This window comes from Centroberyx gerrardi, chromosome 19, assembly GCF_048128805.1.
Source record: "Centroberyx gerrardi isolate f3 chromosome 19, fCenGer3.hap1.cur.20231027, whole genome shotgun sequence".
NCBI classification, from domain to species: domain Eukaryota; kingdom Metazoa; phylum Chordata; class Actinopteri; order Beryciformes; family Berycidae; genus Centroberyx; species Centroberyx gerrardi.
The window spans coordinates 13,269,830-13,286,493 of record NC_136015.1 but is presented as its reverse complement, the minus strand read 5'-3'; the positions used below and the strand labels follow the sequence as shown (position 1 = coordinate 13,286,493).

At 42.6% G+C, this 16,664-nt stretch overlaps 1 protein-coding gene across 2 annotated transcripts in view; it reads left to right on the top strand.

Moving 5' to 3' along the window:
• The first annotated feature begins 728 nt into the window (after positions 1-728).
• The window catches only part of fam91a1 (family with sequence similarity 91 member A1), a 28,398-nt gene continuing 12,462 nt past the window's right edge, over positions 729-16,664 (top strand). The window contains exons 1-15 of one of the 2 annotated variants that reach the window (XM_071909044.2): positions 729-976; positions 1,572-1,656; positions 2,241-2,392; positions 4,077-4,134; positions 6,390-6,457; positions 6,844-6,957; positions 7,636-7,726; positions 8,654-8,716; positions 9,080-9,186; positions 9,334-9,372; positions 11,676-11,788; positions 12,438-12,547; positions 14,584-14,693; positions 14,902-14,988; positions 15,271-15,400. In XM_071909044.2, the coding sequence (XP_071765145.1) occupies positions 905-976; positions 1,572-1,656; positions 2,241-2,392; positions 4,077-4,134; positions 6,390-6,457; positions 6,844-6,957; positions 7,636-7,726; positions 8,654-8,716; positions 9,080-9,186; positions 9,334-9,372; positions 11,676-11,788; positions 12,438-12,547; positions 14,584-14,693; positions 14,902-14,988; positions 15,271-15,400 (1,399 nt within the window). In that variant the 5' untranslated portion in view covers positions 729-904. Of the gene's footprint in view, positions 977-1,571; positions 1,657-2,240; positions 2,393-4,076; positions 4,135-6,389; positions 6,458-6,843; positions 6,958-7,635; positions 7,727-8,653; positions 8,717-9,079; positions 9,187-9,333; positions 9,373-11,675; positions 11,789-12,437; positions 12,548-14,580; positions 14,694-14,901; positions 14,989-15,270; positions 15,401-16,664 lie in introns of both variants that reach the window. The other variant, XM_071909043.2, reaches the window with a different exon arrangement.

Genomic DNA, 16,664 nt, shown 5'->3' with positions numbered 1-16,664 from the left:
TCTAATTAACTGAACTAAGACTACAATATCGCTGTAAAATAGACCTGAATGTTTTGTAATTGTAACAGGTGGTGATATTGCATGGATATCACTTATTATAGAAGCAGCTACAAAAATCGTCCTTCTGCAAATCAAATCCTATAAGAATCGGTGCTTCTATAGACATACAAAGCTATGAGAATACTGAGAAAAGCACAGCTTTTTATTTTGACTATAGAGCTTTAGCCATAGCAACACGAGGCTCTCTGGCCATGATAATGAATGTATAATGAAATGAAATTAGTTCAGTGAACAGCAAGACCAGACTCTGCTCAAATTGTGTTAAATTATGTTATCTTATTCTAAAATGGCTTATTCTAAAAGGTCATCCTCATCCCCCTTACCAGCATTTATCTGATAGTCTATGGATCTGCTCACCCCCCTCCCCAATCCCCCACCCCCCCCAACACCATCTGACATCTTGGTATGAGTCATACCAAACTTGTCAAACTTGTGTCTTAAAAGTCATAATGTCTTCTGCCACAGCAGTTGTTGTATGCTGTATGACACTGCAAACAAACACTTTAGAGCTAGGTGGGAGACAATTATAGTTTGTATGATTCGATCATGTTTGATGACCTCATCACTTCTCATCTGCCTCCTCGCGCTCCATTCACATCCACGGTCACGCCTCGACCGGAAGTGACGAATATAGCCATAAGCGTGACGAACGGGTCGTTCGAAAATACAACAAGGAAGTGGACGTTTATTGCAAAGGAAAATCATCTCCAGACAATAAATCTTTGAGAATCGAAAGTCGGTCTACTCGACTGTGTGGTGTCGGGGGGTACAGTCAGTGTGGACTTGCCCAGAAGCCCGTTTCTGATCGTCTTGTGGGATTCTGCCGTTAGCCAGCTAGCTAGCAATGAACACGGACGTGGAATTTCACATCAGGCAGAATTATCCGTGGAACAAGCTACCAGCTAATGTCAAACAGGTATGTTCCCACCGAGCTGGGTTAGTGGGTACCGCTGTCCCCCTGGGGGTGAACAGTCAATGACAGCGTGCTCTGTGTGGTCCAGGCAGCTGTCAATGTCGAGCGGCTTGCTAACCTCATCTGCAGCGGCAGGGTTTTACCATTCAGCCGGAGCCATAACTACCCATCATTAGATTACAGCTAAGCTACGGTGACTGTGGCTAACTACATTTGCATCACATGACAGATTGACATGATATGTGGCACCACATGATGATGATATCGAATGGATATCACTTGTTATTATAGTAATCACACCCTTGTGGGCTATCCTACTCAAAATAATTGCAATGTGCAAAGATATGAAGACTGTTATACTATTAATAGGTTGCACAAATCCCACCTCCTGCTAAACGATTGAGCTATTATGCCAAGATGTCGTGTAACTGGAGGCGGGTGCATAGCGGCGCTTGAGAGTGCAGGAGTGCTTTGTGTTACTATACCAGAGACAGTATTGTATTATTACTCTTAAAGGGACTTTGACTATGCCAGCTGACCGACCTCCCTGCTGCCGTGTATCCAGTCTTCACCTCTCCTGTGTTTTTCTTTCTTGCAGAGTTTGGGAAACTCTCAGCGCGAGTATGAGAAGCACGTGCTGCTGTACAGTATTCGCAATCAGCTGCGATTCCGCAATAACCTAGGTGAGCAAGTCTGCCCCTCCTGCGTGAGAAACCCCAGGGTTAGAGACACACACACACACACACACACACTGACACTATGCTGTACTACACTGCACCATGCATTATTCATCAGTGTAAGGCTAAAAATCAAAACAAGGAGCTTACTTATCCCTTAGAATTTCACGGTATTTCATGGATCAAGAGTAAGTTCACCCACTCTCTTATTTCTAGATAGGCTAACAGTGTTTCTAACTGCATCAGGTCAACCATTAAATCTCAGCTTGGCAACAAATAGATTCACTATACCAGCATACAAATTACAGATACATCTCTTGGATCACTGAAATACTTTATTGCCCTTTTTGCACACATGATGAGTTTGATGAGTGACACAGACATTGTTCAGTTAACAGAAACGTGTTTAAACTACCAGTTAAATAATAGTTCAGTGGAAATTATATCATAATGATCTTTAAATAGATATGTAATAATATAACCTTCATGTGATCAATTGTATTGATTCCCATGCGATATAATGGAGCTGTCAGCATGTTGTCCAAAATCAATATTCCTTTTTTTAACCTGTGTGTGTGTTTTCTGTGTAGTGCGCCACGTGAGGAAGGATGAGCGCAAGTATTACGAGGAGCTCCTGAAGTACAGCCGGGACCACCTGATGCTCTACCCCTACCACCTGTCTGACATCATGGTCAAAGGGCTGCGTGTCACTCCCTTCTCGTATTACATAGGAATCATGGAGGTAAGCGACACGCTGCACCCCACGGCAGAATGGAATAGAAAAGAACAGGGTGGAATAGGAAAGATCTGCACATGATGTGGAATGTCTGAGCGTCACGACTCCCTTCGTCTGTATCAGCCATGAAAAACAGTTTATGGCAATCAGCCTTGTTTTAGGAGTCTAGCATTGCTTTCCTCTGAAGAGCAAGACAATAACATTGGTGATTTTAACTATTTCATCAGTGCTTTAAGAAACAGTGAGTTGGGTAAACTCACAGGAGCAAAGCAGGACTTCTTACTGTGCAATAGCAAAGATTCTCTAATTGGTTAGGGAAGATCCAGTCACTGTTACATTAAATTCAACAATGTCCTCTATTTTGGCATCGTTGAAAATCAGACCACAGCATCAGACCAAAACTAAACACTACACTAAAACCATTTTAATAAGAAGGATCTGCACTATGCGTCTTACAACAGACTTCCTGATGTCATGCCCGATGAGTTCAGGGTTTACCTGGGGATTGGCAATAAACCATATTTTAGGGTATACTGGAATGGATCCACATAAAAGTATGCATTTTTACAGTAACACTATCATTGATGTTTTATTTATTTTTAGAATATGTTCACCTTCTTTTTCTACAAATCGATTTCACAGTTTTAAAAATGTTTTAAGCAGAGCATTAAGAGTAAACATTTTGATTAATGTGTAAGTCATTGGTATCAGTGAGTCATACACTTCTCATTAAATGGTGTAGGAAAAGCCAAAAACTGTCAAATATCGTTACACTGTCAAAAAAAATAGGGAAAGTAGTGTAACATGGCATGTATTGCCAAGCCCTAGGGTCAGTACATTCATAAGAAATATTGAGCTAGTCTATCAAGCATTCTGCATTGAGTAGAACCTCATTCTGCTGTTTCAGAGTAAAACGTAACGTAATGCTTCTCAAATGCTGATAGGTTTGGTGTCAGTCGGGCACTAGGTGTCACTCAGCGTCTAATGAAGCCTCTTATACCGGCTTGCGGAGACACAGAGGACTGAGTCCAGGACAAACAAGCCCAGAGAAAATCTTTGCTGTTTGCACTGTGGTCAGTTTAGGCTTGGTCTGCATAACGGTTCACTCTCACTGATAAAGCTCAATCTATTGTTTGAGACTGGCATAACCAGGCTCACACGGCAGTCTGAGGTAGACTTTGACCAGTGCACTTCTCCTTCACTTTTGACATTGTCAGCTATGTTAGAAAGACTGAGCGCAGCGATGTTGCACATTCAGTATGTGTGCTGGTCGTAGCTACTGTACCTCCATCTAACTGTTCCTCATTTAGCATACTTCCCATTTCATTTGAACAGACTTGACTAATATGCCCAGTGGTCTTTCTTACAATGCTACTCATAAACATGAACAAACACAAACCGTTTAGTTTTCGGCTCATGCGTGAAAATGCTTCACCCATACGCATACGAAACTAAAATTGACTGAGCTGTAACCGTGGACACTAAATTGCTGAAGGCTATGTCATATTCTGATAATCCGTCTTAAGCACTTAATGAAAATGGTGAGTAGAAATTAGTGCAGCAGTCAGATCTGCTAATCCTGTTATTAATCAGACGCAAGGGGCATAGAGTGGGGAGAAGAAAAATTGGTTTAATTCTTCTCTTTTTCTTTCCCCCGTTTTCTTTCGTTCTTTTTTTTTTGCCCCTCCAGGATATTATGAACAGTGAGAAGAGTTACGACTCCTTGCCCAACTTCACTGCTGCTGACTGTGAGTTTTTTCTTTTTTCCATTCTATTTCTCTGTATTTCTTTCTCAATTTACCTTCTCTCCCACGCTGTAGAAATCACTTTATTTACTATGTTCTGTGTGCCTCCCACACCTACTCTCCCTTTCTCTCCCATCTCTTTTCTGAGTCCACAATCCTTATTTGTTAAGAGCTGTCAGTGAATGGTGGAACAGTCACTGTGAAGTGCTGCAAAACATTAACCTCCCCCCAGTACAGTGTGACATTAGTGCTCTTTTATCTTTAAACTTAAAGATCTTTGAGGAATATTTGGCATTGTACAACATTCATGTTGCGTGGCATGCAGATCTCTACACTGGCTTATGAAACTCAGAACTCATATTGGCTGCCCTGGCAACCCATAATGAAATACCTATTTAGCAGTTGCTGTTGTTTTTCTTCCATTAGTTTAAAATTGCATTTCTAACACAGAGGCTTTGCAAGTTAAATTGGGGCAAACAAAAAAGATTTTTTAAGAAATTGGCTTAATTTTCCCAGTTTGACATTGTTAACGAGTCAGTGTCGTACTCAAGGACTGCCTTCAGTAGGTGTAGCGTATGTTTATTTAAATAATAGTTCAGATCGATAGTTCAGGTTTTCAGGAGGTATTTTTGATTTGTCTTAAACTAGAATTCTTTTTTGTTTAGCCAGAAACAGTCATTGCCTCAGTGCTTTTGTTTTTGAGACACTGGAGGCAGGATTTGTTAATTTTTGTTAGAAAAGCTACTGCAAGTCAGTTGGGATAAAAAAACATCTCTATAAACCACATGCAGCATCTTTTCAACCATTTCCAAACTATTTCACAACATACTCTAGGATATGAATGGACATTGATTTGTCAAAGAAATGGTTTTCAATCCCACTGCCCTAGTATTGCTAATAAATGTTAATATTTTCTGTTTATCTCAATAACCAAAGTACTGGCCAAATGGTTTTTGGATAGACTGAAATAAATCCCATTTCATGGTAAATCAAATTAGCTTCTCAAAAAATGGAACTGCCCCTTTAAGATACATTTCTGATGTGTTCCTGCATCACAAAAATATATTGGGGAACTACGTTCCTCAGAAATGATTGCAAAACCTGATACCGTTGCATCAGAGCTGAAAGTGAAACGCACGGCCAGCTGCAGGGTTCCATGACTTTCAGGTGGAGCGGGCCGAGGCAGCGGCCCAGGAGGGACTGAGTCCTGGCAGAGCGGGACCTTCACGCTGCTGAGACAGAAGGCTGCCAGCAGGCTGTCAGAGCCGAGCTCAGAGGGGCCTCTCTCCTCTAATCTCCCTGGAGGGGGCTTGGAAGTGTGTCATGCAGAAGTGGGTGGGGAGAGAGAGGCAGCGAATGTGTGTGTGTGTGTGTGTGTGTTTGTTTGTGTGTGGAGAGCGAGAGAGGGAGAGATTTACGTGGGAGGATGGATGATGTGAATGTGTTTGTGTGTTGTGTCTGTGTCTCTGTGAAGCAGCAGGATGTGCGTGTGGCACTCTGCTAGGTTGAGAGGCTGAAAGGCGAGCATCTCTGACCGGTCCCTGCTTGGCTTGGCAGCGGGCCCAGCACGTTTTGCTCTGCCCCTTCATGGCCTCGGCACCAGAGGGGAGGGGAGAGGAGGGGCACCTTCCACCACGGACAGGCTGGGATTTAGGGCCAAAATTTGCTTATCTGTGCAGTATAATGACCGCCAAACTTGTGCTATAGGCGTAACATTTTCTCATACTAACTTAACTCAGATATTGAATGTTGACACATATGCTAATTTCGCCGCAGATAAAAATGCACACGCACACAAATTCACACACACACCCACACACACACTCGGTATCATATTGTTATCCGCTCAGATCCCTCTGTGTATGTTGGTAGAAGGGCTGGTCGTGCTTCAGTGTGTGTGTCAGGGGATTGTATGAGAGAAGGTGTGTGTGTAAATTTGTGTGTGTGCAACTACTCCCTCTGCGGAGCTGGGATGAGTCACTCTCACCACTCCTTGTGCCGAAATAACTCCCCAATATGAGGTTGGAAATATTCTGGAAACCAATTTACTTACTTTGCCTCTTACTATAACTCTCCCTCATTTTTTGAAGAGCCTGAGAGGCTATAATTGAAAAATGCCAGAGACACTTTCCCGCTGCACTGCAGCCAGATTTATTTGCTATAGTGTTAATGTGCTGTGATTTCTACAAGTTCACAGCCAATTACTGAGGCATGATTACGTTTTAATCTGTTGGACTCATTTTCCCATCAACCCACAGGTTTGAGGCTGCTTGGCATTGGGAGAAACCAGTACATTGACCTGATGAACCAGTGCAGGTCCTCCAAAGTGAGACATCTTACTCAAATAAACTTTCTTTAATAAGTTGGTTATTCATTGACAACATCATAGATTAGACTGATAGATTTCTAGTTTTTATAGTATGGACACTTTGTTCCTGTTCACACATTTAGAGTGAACTGTCTAAGGCCATAGGAATGCTGTGTGAATCTTTAATCAAGTGGTATCTCCCTTTCCACTCTATCGAGATTGGCCAATAACTTACAGCAAAGCAATAACGTATAAGCAAACTTGTTCAGCTCATAAATGTAATGACAATTGCCAAAATGTGTAGCATGCTCAAGATAAAACGCCATAACCAATCGTCTCTTAATACTCTTGAATTTCTGACTCCAGCTCACCTCACCTGCTTCCCCATTTGTCTCCTTTGTCAGAAATTCTTCCGCAGGAAATCGGCGCGCGACCTGCTGCCGGCCAAGCCAGTGGAGATCTCCGTGGAGCCGTGGTGGGTGGCACAGACCGGCTTCATCACTGAGGACGACATCAGGGTGCGACACCTGCATTACTTGTCTCTCTTTTCCACATTTTCTATTAATTTGATAGATGTGTGTTTTCACAAGTTCTTAGTTTATTTGTAGTAATAGCAGGCTGGGATGGGTAAGATGCACATTGTTACACATATTTACACATATAGTGGTGGGAGTGGGGCGAGAGAATGACATGCAAAAGGTTCGGTAATGAAGTGGTTGTGATTTCTCAGTTTGAGCTTGGAATTCCAACTGATCTACTGTATCTTCAGTGGTTTGACTAATTATTTTTGCAACAGTTGAAGGCATAGAGCAGAGACACTGTGAGGGGAGGACTGGTTTCCTTTGACCCACATGTATTACTGATCTTCACATCGAGTGAGAAAAGGTCACGTTAGCATGATTTTCATCTCATCGCGCTTTCGTAGCAATCTACATCTGTTCATCCCATGAGCCTCTGCACCGTGTGGAGATCACACTTCACTAAATATAGAGACTTGCCAAGTTCCCACCAGATCGTCTACCTTCCAGAAGAAAAAACAATGTGAAAGATAGAAAGACAACCTAGGGATCCACACAATTATAATCATCCTCCCGACCACTGCAGCACTACAGGTGTTCATTTTAGATGTTTGTGACCCACACAAACTAACACATGTATGTGTAGCCTAATGGTGTCTGTTTGCTGTGTGGTTACAGATCTGTTCCCCAGCGGAGAAGAAGTCCATTGATAAGATGATAGATTCTGGTCCCCAGCTGGCTGGATCGATGGAGTACAACGTGGTCCTCAGTGAGTTCCCCTCCCACGTCCCTTTACCAGTTAAAACAACTGCAGCTGCACGGGTTAAAGGCACAATGAAATGAAAAATTACTTTTCACCTTGGTAGCTAATTCTCCATATCACAGCATACACCATTTAACAGTAGCTGCCAAAAAAAAAAAAAAATTCTTTTTTTTTTTCTATTTTTATATCAAAATCCTTACTTTTTCTCCCTGGAGACCACAGTATTTTTAGTGGTGTACCAGCAGGCATACATAAAAATTCCAACCAAAAATACCAGCACAGGTTTTTGAACACTCCTCCCCTCCGCCCTTCACATGAAACGGCTTTCAAAGTGACAGAAGTGCCAACACGACACCATGGCTGCGTCCCGGTGGCTGGAATTTATTCGTTTTGAAGAATCTGGAATTTGCAATATGCAATATACTGCGCTGCTTTCCTCTTTCCACGTTTGTTCTGGTCCAACCCGCCCACTTTTGAACAGTCTCCCCGCGTTATGTCCCGCTCTAACATCCCGTTTCAACTGGAAATACATTGAATTACGGAGGCAAGGCACCACCAAAATGCCGTTTTCTTGCGGCTTTGAGTCTGAATATGGATGCTGATGCCAACACTGTGGTTTAAGGTCTGGTGTGAATTTCAAGTAAGGAGCATTGGGACTGAGTATCTGTCCATGCAGTTTAAATGTTAATTGGAGAAAAGTTGGAGAAAAGTGGACTGGAGCAAATAGAATTAAACACAGGAGACTCCGTTAGGCCCATTTCAATACAAGTAGCTGTTTAAATGAGATTTGATTGGCTTGAGGTTTTCCCAACACGGTTTGTTGTACAGTTTCATGTTCTCTCATTTTTTTGGATTACAGGACCGTGATAGATTCTCTGATGTTCAGCATAGTGTGTTTGCATGGGATCTAAAACATTTGTTTTCTCCATCCAGGCTTGTATAACCGTGGCTTCATCTACTTGGATGTCCCCATATCCGATGACAGCTGCATCTCAGGTGGATCTATGTGTGTGTGTGTGTGTGTGTGTGTGTGTGTTTGAACGTCCATGCACGTACGCACATACAGGTATTTTAAGTACACACACCAATCTCCTCCTTCTCCCTACTTGCTATTATTTGCCTCTGAGTTACTGACTAGCCTCTGAACAGTCTTATCTAAATCACAATGGGGGAGCCATCACCGAGCATTATGGGTAATGGACGTCTGTTGATCTGAAAAGAGGCTTAATGGTGCTATTACAAATACATATTAAAACCTAGGCATGAGAAATCAATTAGACTGCATAGGGACCAAAATAAAACAGTGTTTGGCATTGTTAGTTCAGAAGTTACAGTGTTTTATGTCTGATCCGTTGTCAGTGCCGCCGCTGGAAGGCTTCGTCATGAACCGGGTCCAGGGCGATTACTTTGAAACGCTTCTCTACAAAATCTTTGTGTCCATTGATGAGCAGACAAATGTATCGGAGGTAGGCTTTTTTTTTTTGTGCATGCTTGCTGTGCTCATTGAATATGATTGTGTGTGTGTCTGTGTGTGTTTATTGATCAGCTTTTCCACCAAATCATTTTTTTTTTTTTTTTTTTCTCAATCTTCTTTCTCCTTCTGTGCCTCTCAGCTGGCGAATGTGTTGGAGATTGACTTGGGCTTAGTGAAGGTGAGTATCCACTTGCTGGAGAGTGTGAGAGCCCTATTGTAATGTATAGTCTAAAATGCCCCTTTTCACCAGAGCATGAAAAACTGTGGAATGTGGTCCCTCTCTCAGAAATGACAGCGACAAAATGGAGGAGGCAATTTTTCTTGGGCTCCATTGCGGTTTTGATGGGATTTTGAAAGGAGACACTTTCGCTCTCTCAGTATGCGTGAAGGCACACAGTTTGGCTGCTTAGACTGAAAGTTAAAGGGACCATATATGTTTTTTGCTAAATGATTAATTGGACCCAAATACACAGATTTATCTTTGCCATCAAATCTCATAGGAAGTTTATCAATGAAAGATTAAACTCTTGTTTCTTGTTCCTGTGGTAATAGTATTCCAGTCATTTGAGTTCCAAAGGTATGCCATTATTAAATTAAGACGCTGGCAGTTTGCAGGCTAAATATATGATATTGTTTTATTAGAACAGTACATTGGCATTGCTGTCTCTTTTTTTTGGCCCCGGGCTGTTCAAATGAAATTGTGTGCAAATCGGTTTTGCTGATATTGTTGGGAGAAGCTGGCATGGTGTGTAGCCTGGCAAGCAAATACTTCTGCACAATTTGGCTGTCTCTTTTATGGATACACACCCTCTCACACACACATACACACACATATTGTGTCAGATGAGATCCGCCATGCCCCTTGGCACTGCCACAGACCGAGCAAGGCCATTTGAGGGTGAACTGGTTTGACCTAGTTTCCCCCAGTTCCCATTCACGTTCTATCAGACGCAGAGCTAGACTCCCTTTCAGTGGCATGACCTCCAGTGTGAAGAACTGAACGCCCCTCTCCCTCCGTTCCATCACTTTCCTCCTGCTGAAGAGCAGCACTTGAGGGAGGCGGTTGAAGGTAGCAGCGGCGATGATTCTCCAAGAGAAAGCCTGTAACCTTTGAGATGATTGAGATGTCTGAGAGGTCTCTTTGGTGCAGAACTTTTCCCCATCCTGTCTTGCATTAAACTGTTTCCTTTGTAACGACTACCTAATGGCCTCAGTGACTTGACAATTTTCCATTGCTGTGCTTCTTTTGATATGGAAGTGGATGGCTAAGAGTTGACCTCGGCACGCACTTAGAGAGCTTTGAGGGGCAGGAAGCAATCAAGCCCACCGTACTTGACTGAGGTGGCTTCCTCAACCTGAATAAAAGATTGGATGGCAAGGGAAGTTTAAGACTGAATAAATTAGCAAATGAAAAGATGGAAAGGGCAGCCAGTCAGAGAACTGCAAGTGGAAAGTACACAGTGTTTTGTTTTTTCTTTTTTTTTAAGGAAGTTTCAGCCATCTGGCATCTGAGTAGAGTAATGGCTTTGTATTGTAGTTTCTGTGGGGCTATCAAGTGAGCATCACTCAAAATAGTATTTGGATAGTTTTCACAATCTCGTTTCAACCGTGACAAATCGGCACCGACATCAATAGAATCTGACCATGTGGTGGCAGTGCAGTCTCCCTCCAACCAGCGGCCCGAGTGCAGAACAGTGGTCGTCTTCTGGCTTGACATCATCCAAGTGACTAAAGGGTTGCTATGTTGTTTTTTGGACTTCACTGTAGTCCATCACATTATCTTGATAGTAGTGGAGTGGTCCATCTTATTTCAAGATATTGTGACTTTCTCAAAACAGATGAAATTGCATTGCAAACACTTGATATTGTCTCACCCCTTGAGATGTTTTCTATCTCACCCCAGATTTTTTTTTTCCACTTGCTTTAAGGATGATGGGATTTTAAGTATACTAAATGACTTGTTAAATGGGCTATTTTATGCAGTGTAGCAACATTGGATTTTGACACTTTTGTGGGCGACAGTAGTTAAAGGAAAATTCACCCTGAAACACTTCAGCACTTAAGAGCTGACTCTAACGCTCAACTGGAAACTCTCGCTGTCAAGCTCTTACTGTTACTGTCGTTATTGCCCTCTCCACCTACACGTACAAAAATTCTCTGGAGGTTGTCGAAAGGCATTCTGGGAAATGTAGGAAATCACAAACTGAAGTAGAGGTAGACGAGGCAGGTTGAGGGAAAAGTGGGTACAACAAAAAGGTGAATTACAACACTTCATCACAAAATAACTGCTGGAATGTATTGAACATCACAGATTGATGATAAATAACAATATGACTGAGTCTGAGGGTGGAATTGTCCTTTAATGACATCAAACTCTGATACCATTTCACTGCATTGCAGCAGGCTGATATGTACAATGTCAAAAGTCAGTGGGATCGAAGGACAAGGCTGTTTGACTGTGTTTCTGCTGTGTCCCATCAGAATGCAGTTTCCATGTACTGTCGCCTGGGCTTCGCCCTGAAGAAGGGCCAGGTGTTCAGCTCAGAGCAGCTGCACCCCACCTGGAAGAGCGCCCCCTCTGTCAACAGACTCAAGTATGTGCTGTTCATCCATGCAGCCATTTAATATCCATCTATCCCATCTTTCTATCCATCTGTTACTATCATGTATCTGCTCATGCATCCACTCATGCATTTATCCATCCATCCATCCATCCATCCATCCATCTATCCATCCATCCATTTATCATCCCAGTCCGCAATAGCAGTATGGTGCCCCCTGTTGAAACACCGGCTTTGTTTACATTTTGATTTGCTGGATTTGAGACATTTTGCTTTGCTTATTAGTTGAGCTATAGTAATATTTTTAAACATTGAAGTAAAACAAACCTGTATTTTGAATTACAATGGGTTATGAAAGTTGCAAAAAGCTGTTTTTTTCCAATATAAAGCAAACTCTTATATATGTGAGGATACTTATGTCTTATGTAGACAAATTAAATTCAAATTTGGGGCTTCATTATCCATTCATCCATCTGATACATATCCATCTAGTAAATTCTTCGCCATCTCTCCTTCCATATCTGTTTTTACAACTCATCAGTATGGAAATTCTCTGAATTGTGAAGGGAGCTACAATTATACAACAACAAACTCAACTCGCACATGGTTTGAGTGCATGAGTCGTGGTGTCTGTACTCTTTCTGTGGTTAGTAAGTGTGGCTGTGTGTTTGCTGTGTGCCAGGAGCACCATGGACCCCCAGAAGATGCTGCTGTCCTGGGAGCAGGGCAGTCCCGTCATGGAGGGAGGCTCCTCAGCCACCGACACAGACACCACCAGCCTGGAGGACCAAGGTCTGGCTGCCTGGCTGAACACACACACACACACACACACACACACACACACACACACACACATCCACATGAATATACACTGTGATGTATGCAAACAAATACACACACACACACACACACACACACACACACACACAGTGTGGTGTATGTGCACACACTACTTTCTGATTGTTACTTCAAACGTTCTGAAACAACAGTGCTAATTAGTCCCTAAGAAAGGTGAATCACAGGTCTGAAAGCTATGCTCACATTAATAGCATTTTGGTCTCATTTTAACTTTATAATGCCCGTTGGTGCCGTTATGAATAATGGAGATACTCAAACTTACAAATTGGATATTCTCAAAGTGGCGATTTTAAACATTGTGTGTTGTTAACCCAAATAGATGTGTCCACTCAGTCCTTTGGGTTTCCACTCTGTAGCCCTTGGCTCAGGCAGCCTCACAGGCCCCACGATTGGGCCCCAGGGGGTCACCCCAGGGCATGCTGGGATTTATTTTCAAATGCAAAAGTATATATGTACATCCCCAAAAATCCTTTAAAAAGTGTCAGTGAACAGAAAAGCAAAACACTGGACCAGCGGTCTGTCTCACAAAGTGCTAGCGAGCTAACTTTGGGCTTAACTCTGGCTTTTCAGTCTCACAAAGGTGGCTCACTTATAACCGGGGTAGATCACCGTGGTAACCTCTACTGCACGGCTAACCTGCTCCGGAGCAGGTTCAGTTCAGACTATGGAATCAGAACATATAAAAGGCCCGCCTCCTGACCAATCAGCACTGTGGAAACATGGAATCACCATTCCTACAGGATCCTGAGAGAAACAGAGACATTTAATTCAAATGAAAGTGACAAGTAATAAAAAGAACTCTATACGGGGAAACTATTGAATTAACAGATAGTGAGAAGGGCTGTTAGCAGGGCGACTGTGTTTACAGACCGGTAGAACCACTTTGTTTTCTGTGATGATTTATTATATCAGAGTTATAATGTTTATTAGGCTACATCAGATATAATAAATGTTTGTAGCGTTCCCTGGCCATTGGCCCACTCTGGCTATGAAAGAGGGCTTCTATCAAAAAGAATGAATAAATATGAGCAATACAAAAACACACTTGAACAGTGAAAAGTAATAGTATTGCAAACTGCAAATAGTGTAAATGTGTAAATTCTTATCACTGCCCGTCATGTAGACGTGTTCATTCTTCTCATTGATGCAATATTGTGTTATCATATTCAGGCTGTGAAAAGATTTCATATTCACAAAGCCGGCCTCATGTTGCCCAGGGCTGCAGTGATGGAATAAGTGAAGTCTATTGCACAAACCACTCTCAGGAATCCTATGAAATAATTTCAGCGCAATTTATATGCAACAGTAGGCCTAAATTTCATTCACTATTGATAACTATGGTCAAGTAATGTAAGCTACCTGCCATTTGAGAGAAGGACACAAATGTTAGCAATCCATTTCTTTCCCATACACACTTTTACAATCTACTTAACGTGTTAAAATTGTCGGCAGCATGTTTACATAATCCCAAAATTATTTATAGTGTATTGTTTTAATTGTTTGATTATTTTTTTATATTCTAGTTTTGTGCTTATATGATATTTCCTTTTCCCCACTGAATCCTATTACTTTTGCTGCTGCAACAACTTAACGACAGTGATGAGTAAATCCACTGATCTGGATCTGTCCATGTTGCATGTGATTGGCTGTTTGTTACAAACCCCGCCTCTTTCATGTGAATGCTCTCATTCTGGATAGGTAAATCCTGGGTTGACAGAGCCAGTTGATAACCAGCTATGTGAGACTATATTGAACTTGCTTTATGAGACAGCGGGGCGAAATGTTGGGGGACGAGAAAGCACTTGTGTAGTTTGGAGTCACTTTAAGTTTAACGGGTAGAGCATTGTACTCACAGTACTAGTGTTAAGGCTTTGATTTCTTATGGGGGCCAACCTTACTAATATATGCACTAATGGTACTGCACAGAATTTATTTCATTTTTGTCTTGTATTTCTGTCTCTCGGCAGCAGACACAGCCAGCGTCAGCAGCCTGAGCATCCCGGTTGCGCCCACCAAGAGGATCGCCTTCCTCTTCGACTCCACCCTCACCGCCTTCCTCATGATGGGCAACCTGTCTCCGGTCAGTGAGGGGATTTGAATACACACACACACACACACACAACACAAAAGCTTTCAATGTTGACAGCATAATAGAAACAGATGACTTTAATCTCCAAGTACAATAAATGCACAGCCAGTTCTCTTGGTAGCGTCGTCATTGGACATTGACTGTAGATCCCACAGCTTGTGTCTAACTAGGTTCTTCTGCATTTTTGTCTTCCTACCAGAACCTGAAGAGCCATGCAGTGACCATGTTTGAGGTGGGTAAGCTGTCTGACGAGACTTTGGACAGCTTCCTGGCCGAGTTGGAAAAGGTGAGACCAATGATGCCAACATTGAAAATAAAGATTCATTTAACGTGTTCCCTTTGTGAGGCCTCAGTCTGAACCTTGATGGAAGCCAGCATTTGCTATGAGACATTAAGGGATGCTAGCTCGATGTAGCAAAGTGATATACACATAGGTAAAGCCTTAGTGCTGGCACCAAATGTTTGGCCATGTGTGAAAAAAACTTGATGTTTATACATGCTCACATGGAATCAGTACATGCATGCGCACACACTGCGCTTCAAGCTCCTTCCTGGTCTCTGTCCCCAGGTGGAGAGCACAGCAGAGGGCGAGGCCCAGCGATACTTTGACCACGCTCTGACCCTGAAGAACACCATCCTCTTCCTGCGCTACAACAAGGAACTCACTCAGGACCAGGGGCCCGATATACCTAACATAGGTAACTACACAGTGACCTGTCACACTCCCTCTCATACCCAGTATAGGTAACATCACACCAGACCTAGATGCATCACACTCCTATACATGTTTCTAGATCACGTGTGTTAAATACCCAGCCTGCAGGTCAGATCTGGTCTGCATACTGAATTTGGTTTCCAGTCGTCCTCAGGCCCCCTTACTGCCTCCCCCCGCCCCAATGAGCCTGCAATTTAAAATGAACACCCCCTCCCCTCCCCCCTCTCCTCAGCAGCTAACCAACAAAATGGAAACTCATACTTCTGTCTACTTCTATGTAAGCCTGCACACAATTCCCTTGCTCCCTCTGTGTTGTCTGCAATTAGTTTTCTGCTGACAGATAACATGATTAATGATAAAAATGCAGTCATCATTTTGTAGTGATATTGCAGACACACTTTCAAAACTGCAGATATCAGTCAGACTGGTTAGCCACAACCGGAATTGAGGGTGAGAACTCTGTGCAGAGTGATTTAGGTGTGTGTGTGTGCGTGTGCGTGTACAGGAAGTTGTCTTGTTGACATTGTCATCTGACATTAACTGTGTGTGTGTGACATTCAAAGCACAGGATCAGTCTAGCCTACATCTTTGTGACTTGAAATGTGAGCAAGCAGTTGATTCAAGTCTTATGAAATTTAGCCCCGGAATCGATGAAAGTGGTCGGCCTCTACTAGATGTTTCTTTTGATGGTCGTAGGCTTGAGGTCTGGATTCTCTTAAGGGAGATGGAGGGTTCTCAAAAAATAGAAAGTAAAAATGTATAAAATGCCAAAACTGCTCTGCCATGGAACCGCAAATATGTTTCTGACCTAAATATAATTGACTGTCTTGTTACTGGAAGTGCTTTTGTTTTTCTATATGCCAATTAGTAAAATCCCAACCGGTCATCCCAAACTGTGACCCAAATGTGCAGAAGCTGAATCACTGCCATTGGCTCATCAGACAGTCCAGAACATATGACTGCAGTGTTTTGTGTGGTGAAGTAGACGGGGTTGGTCTGGGATGTCATGTCTCTCTTCCCCAGCTGAACAACTCCCACTTAACACTTGAATTAACCCTTTAGTCTTAGTAGGTCGATGAATATTGAAGTATTGAAGTGTCATTTTCATGTGAAAGTTCATGAACAGGGTGGAAGCTCCTCTGGAGTTACCAAAGAGGAAGGTGTTCTTCCACTTGTGGTGTTGTGGCAGACAGACTGCACCATGTCGTTACTGCTGTCACTCTCAGCTGTCTGTCTGCCTTACACCT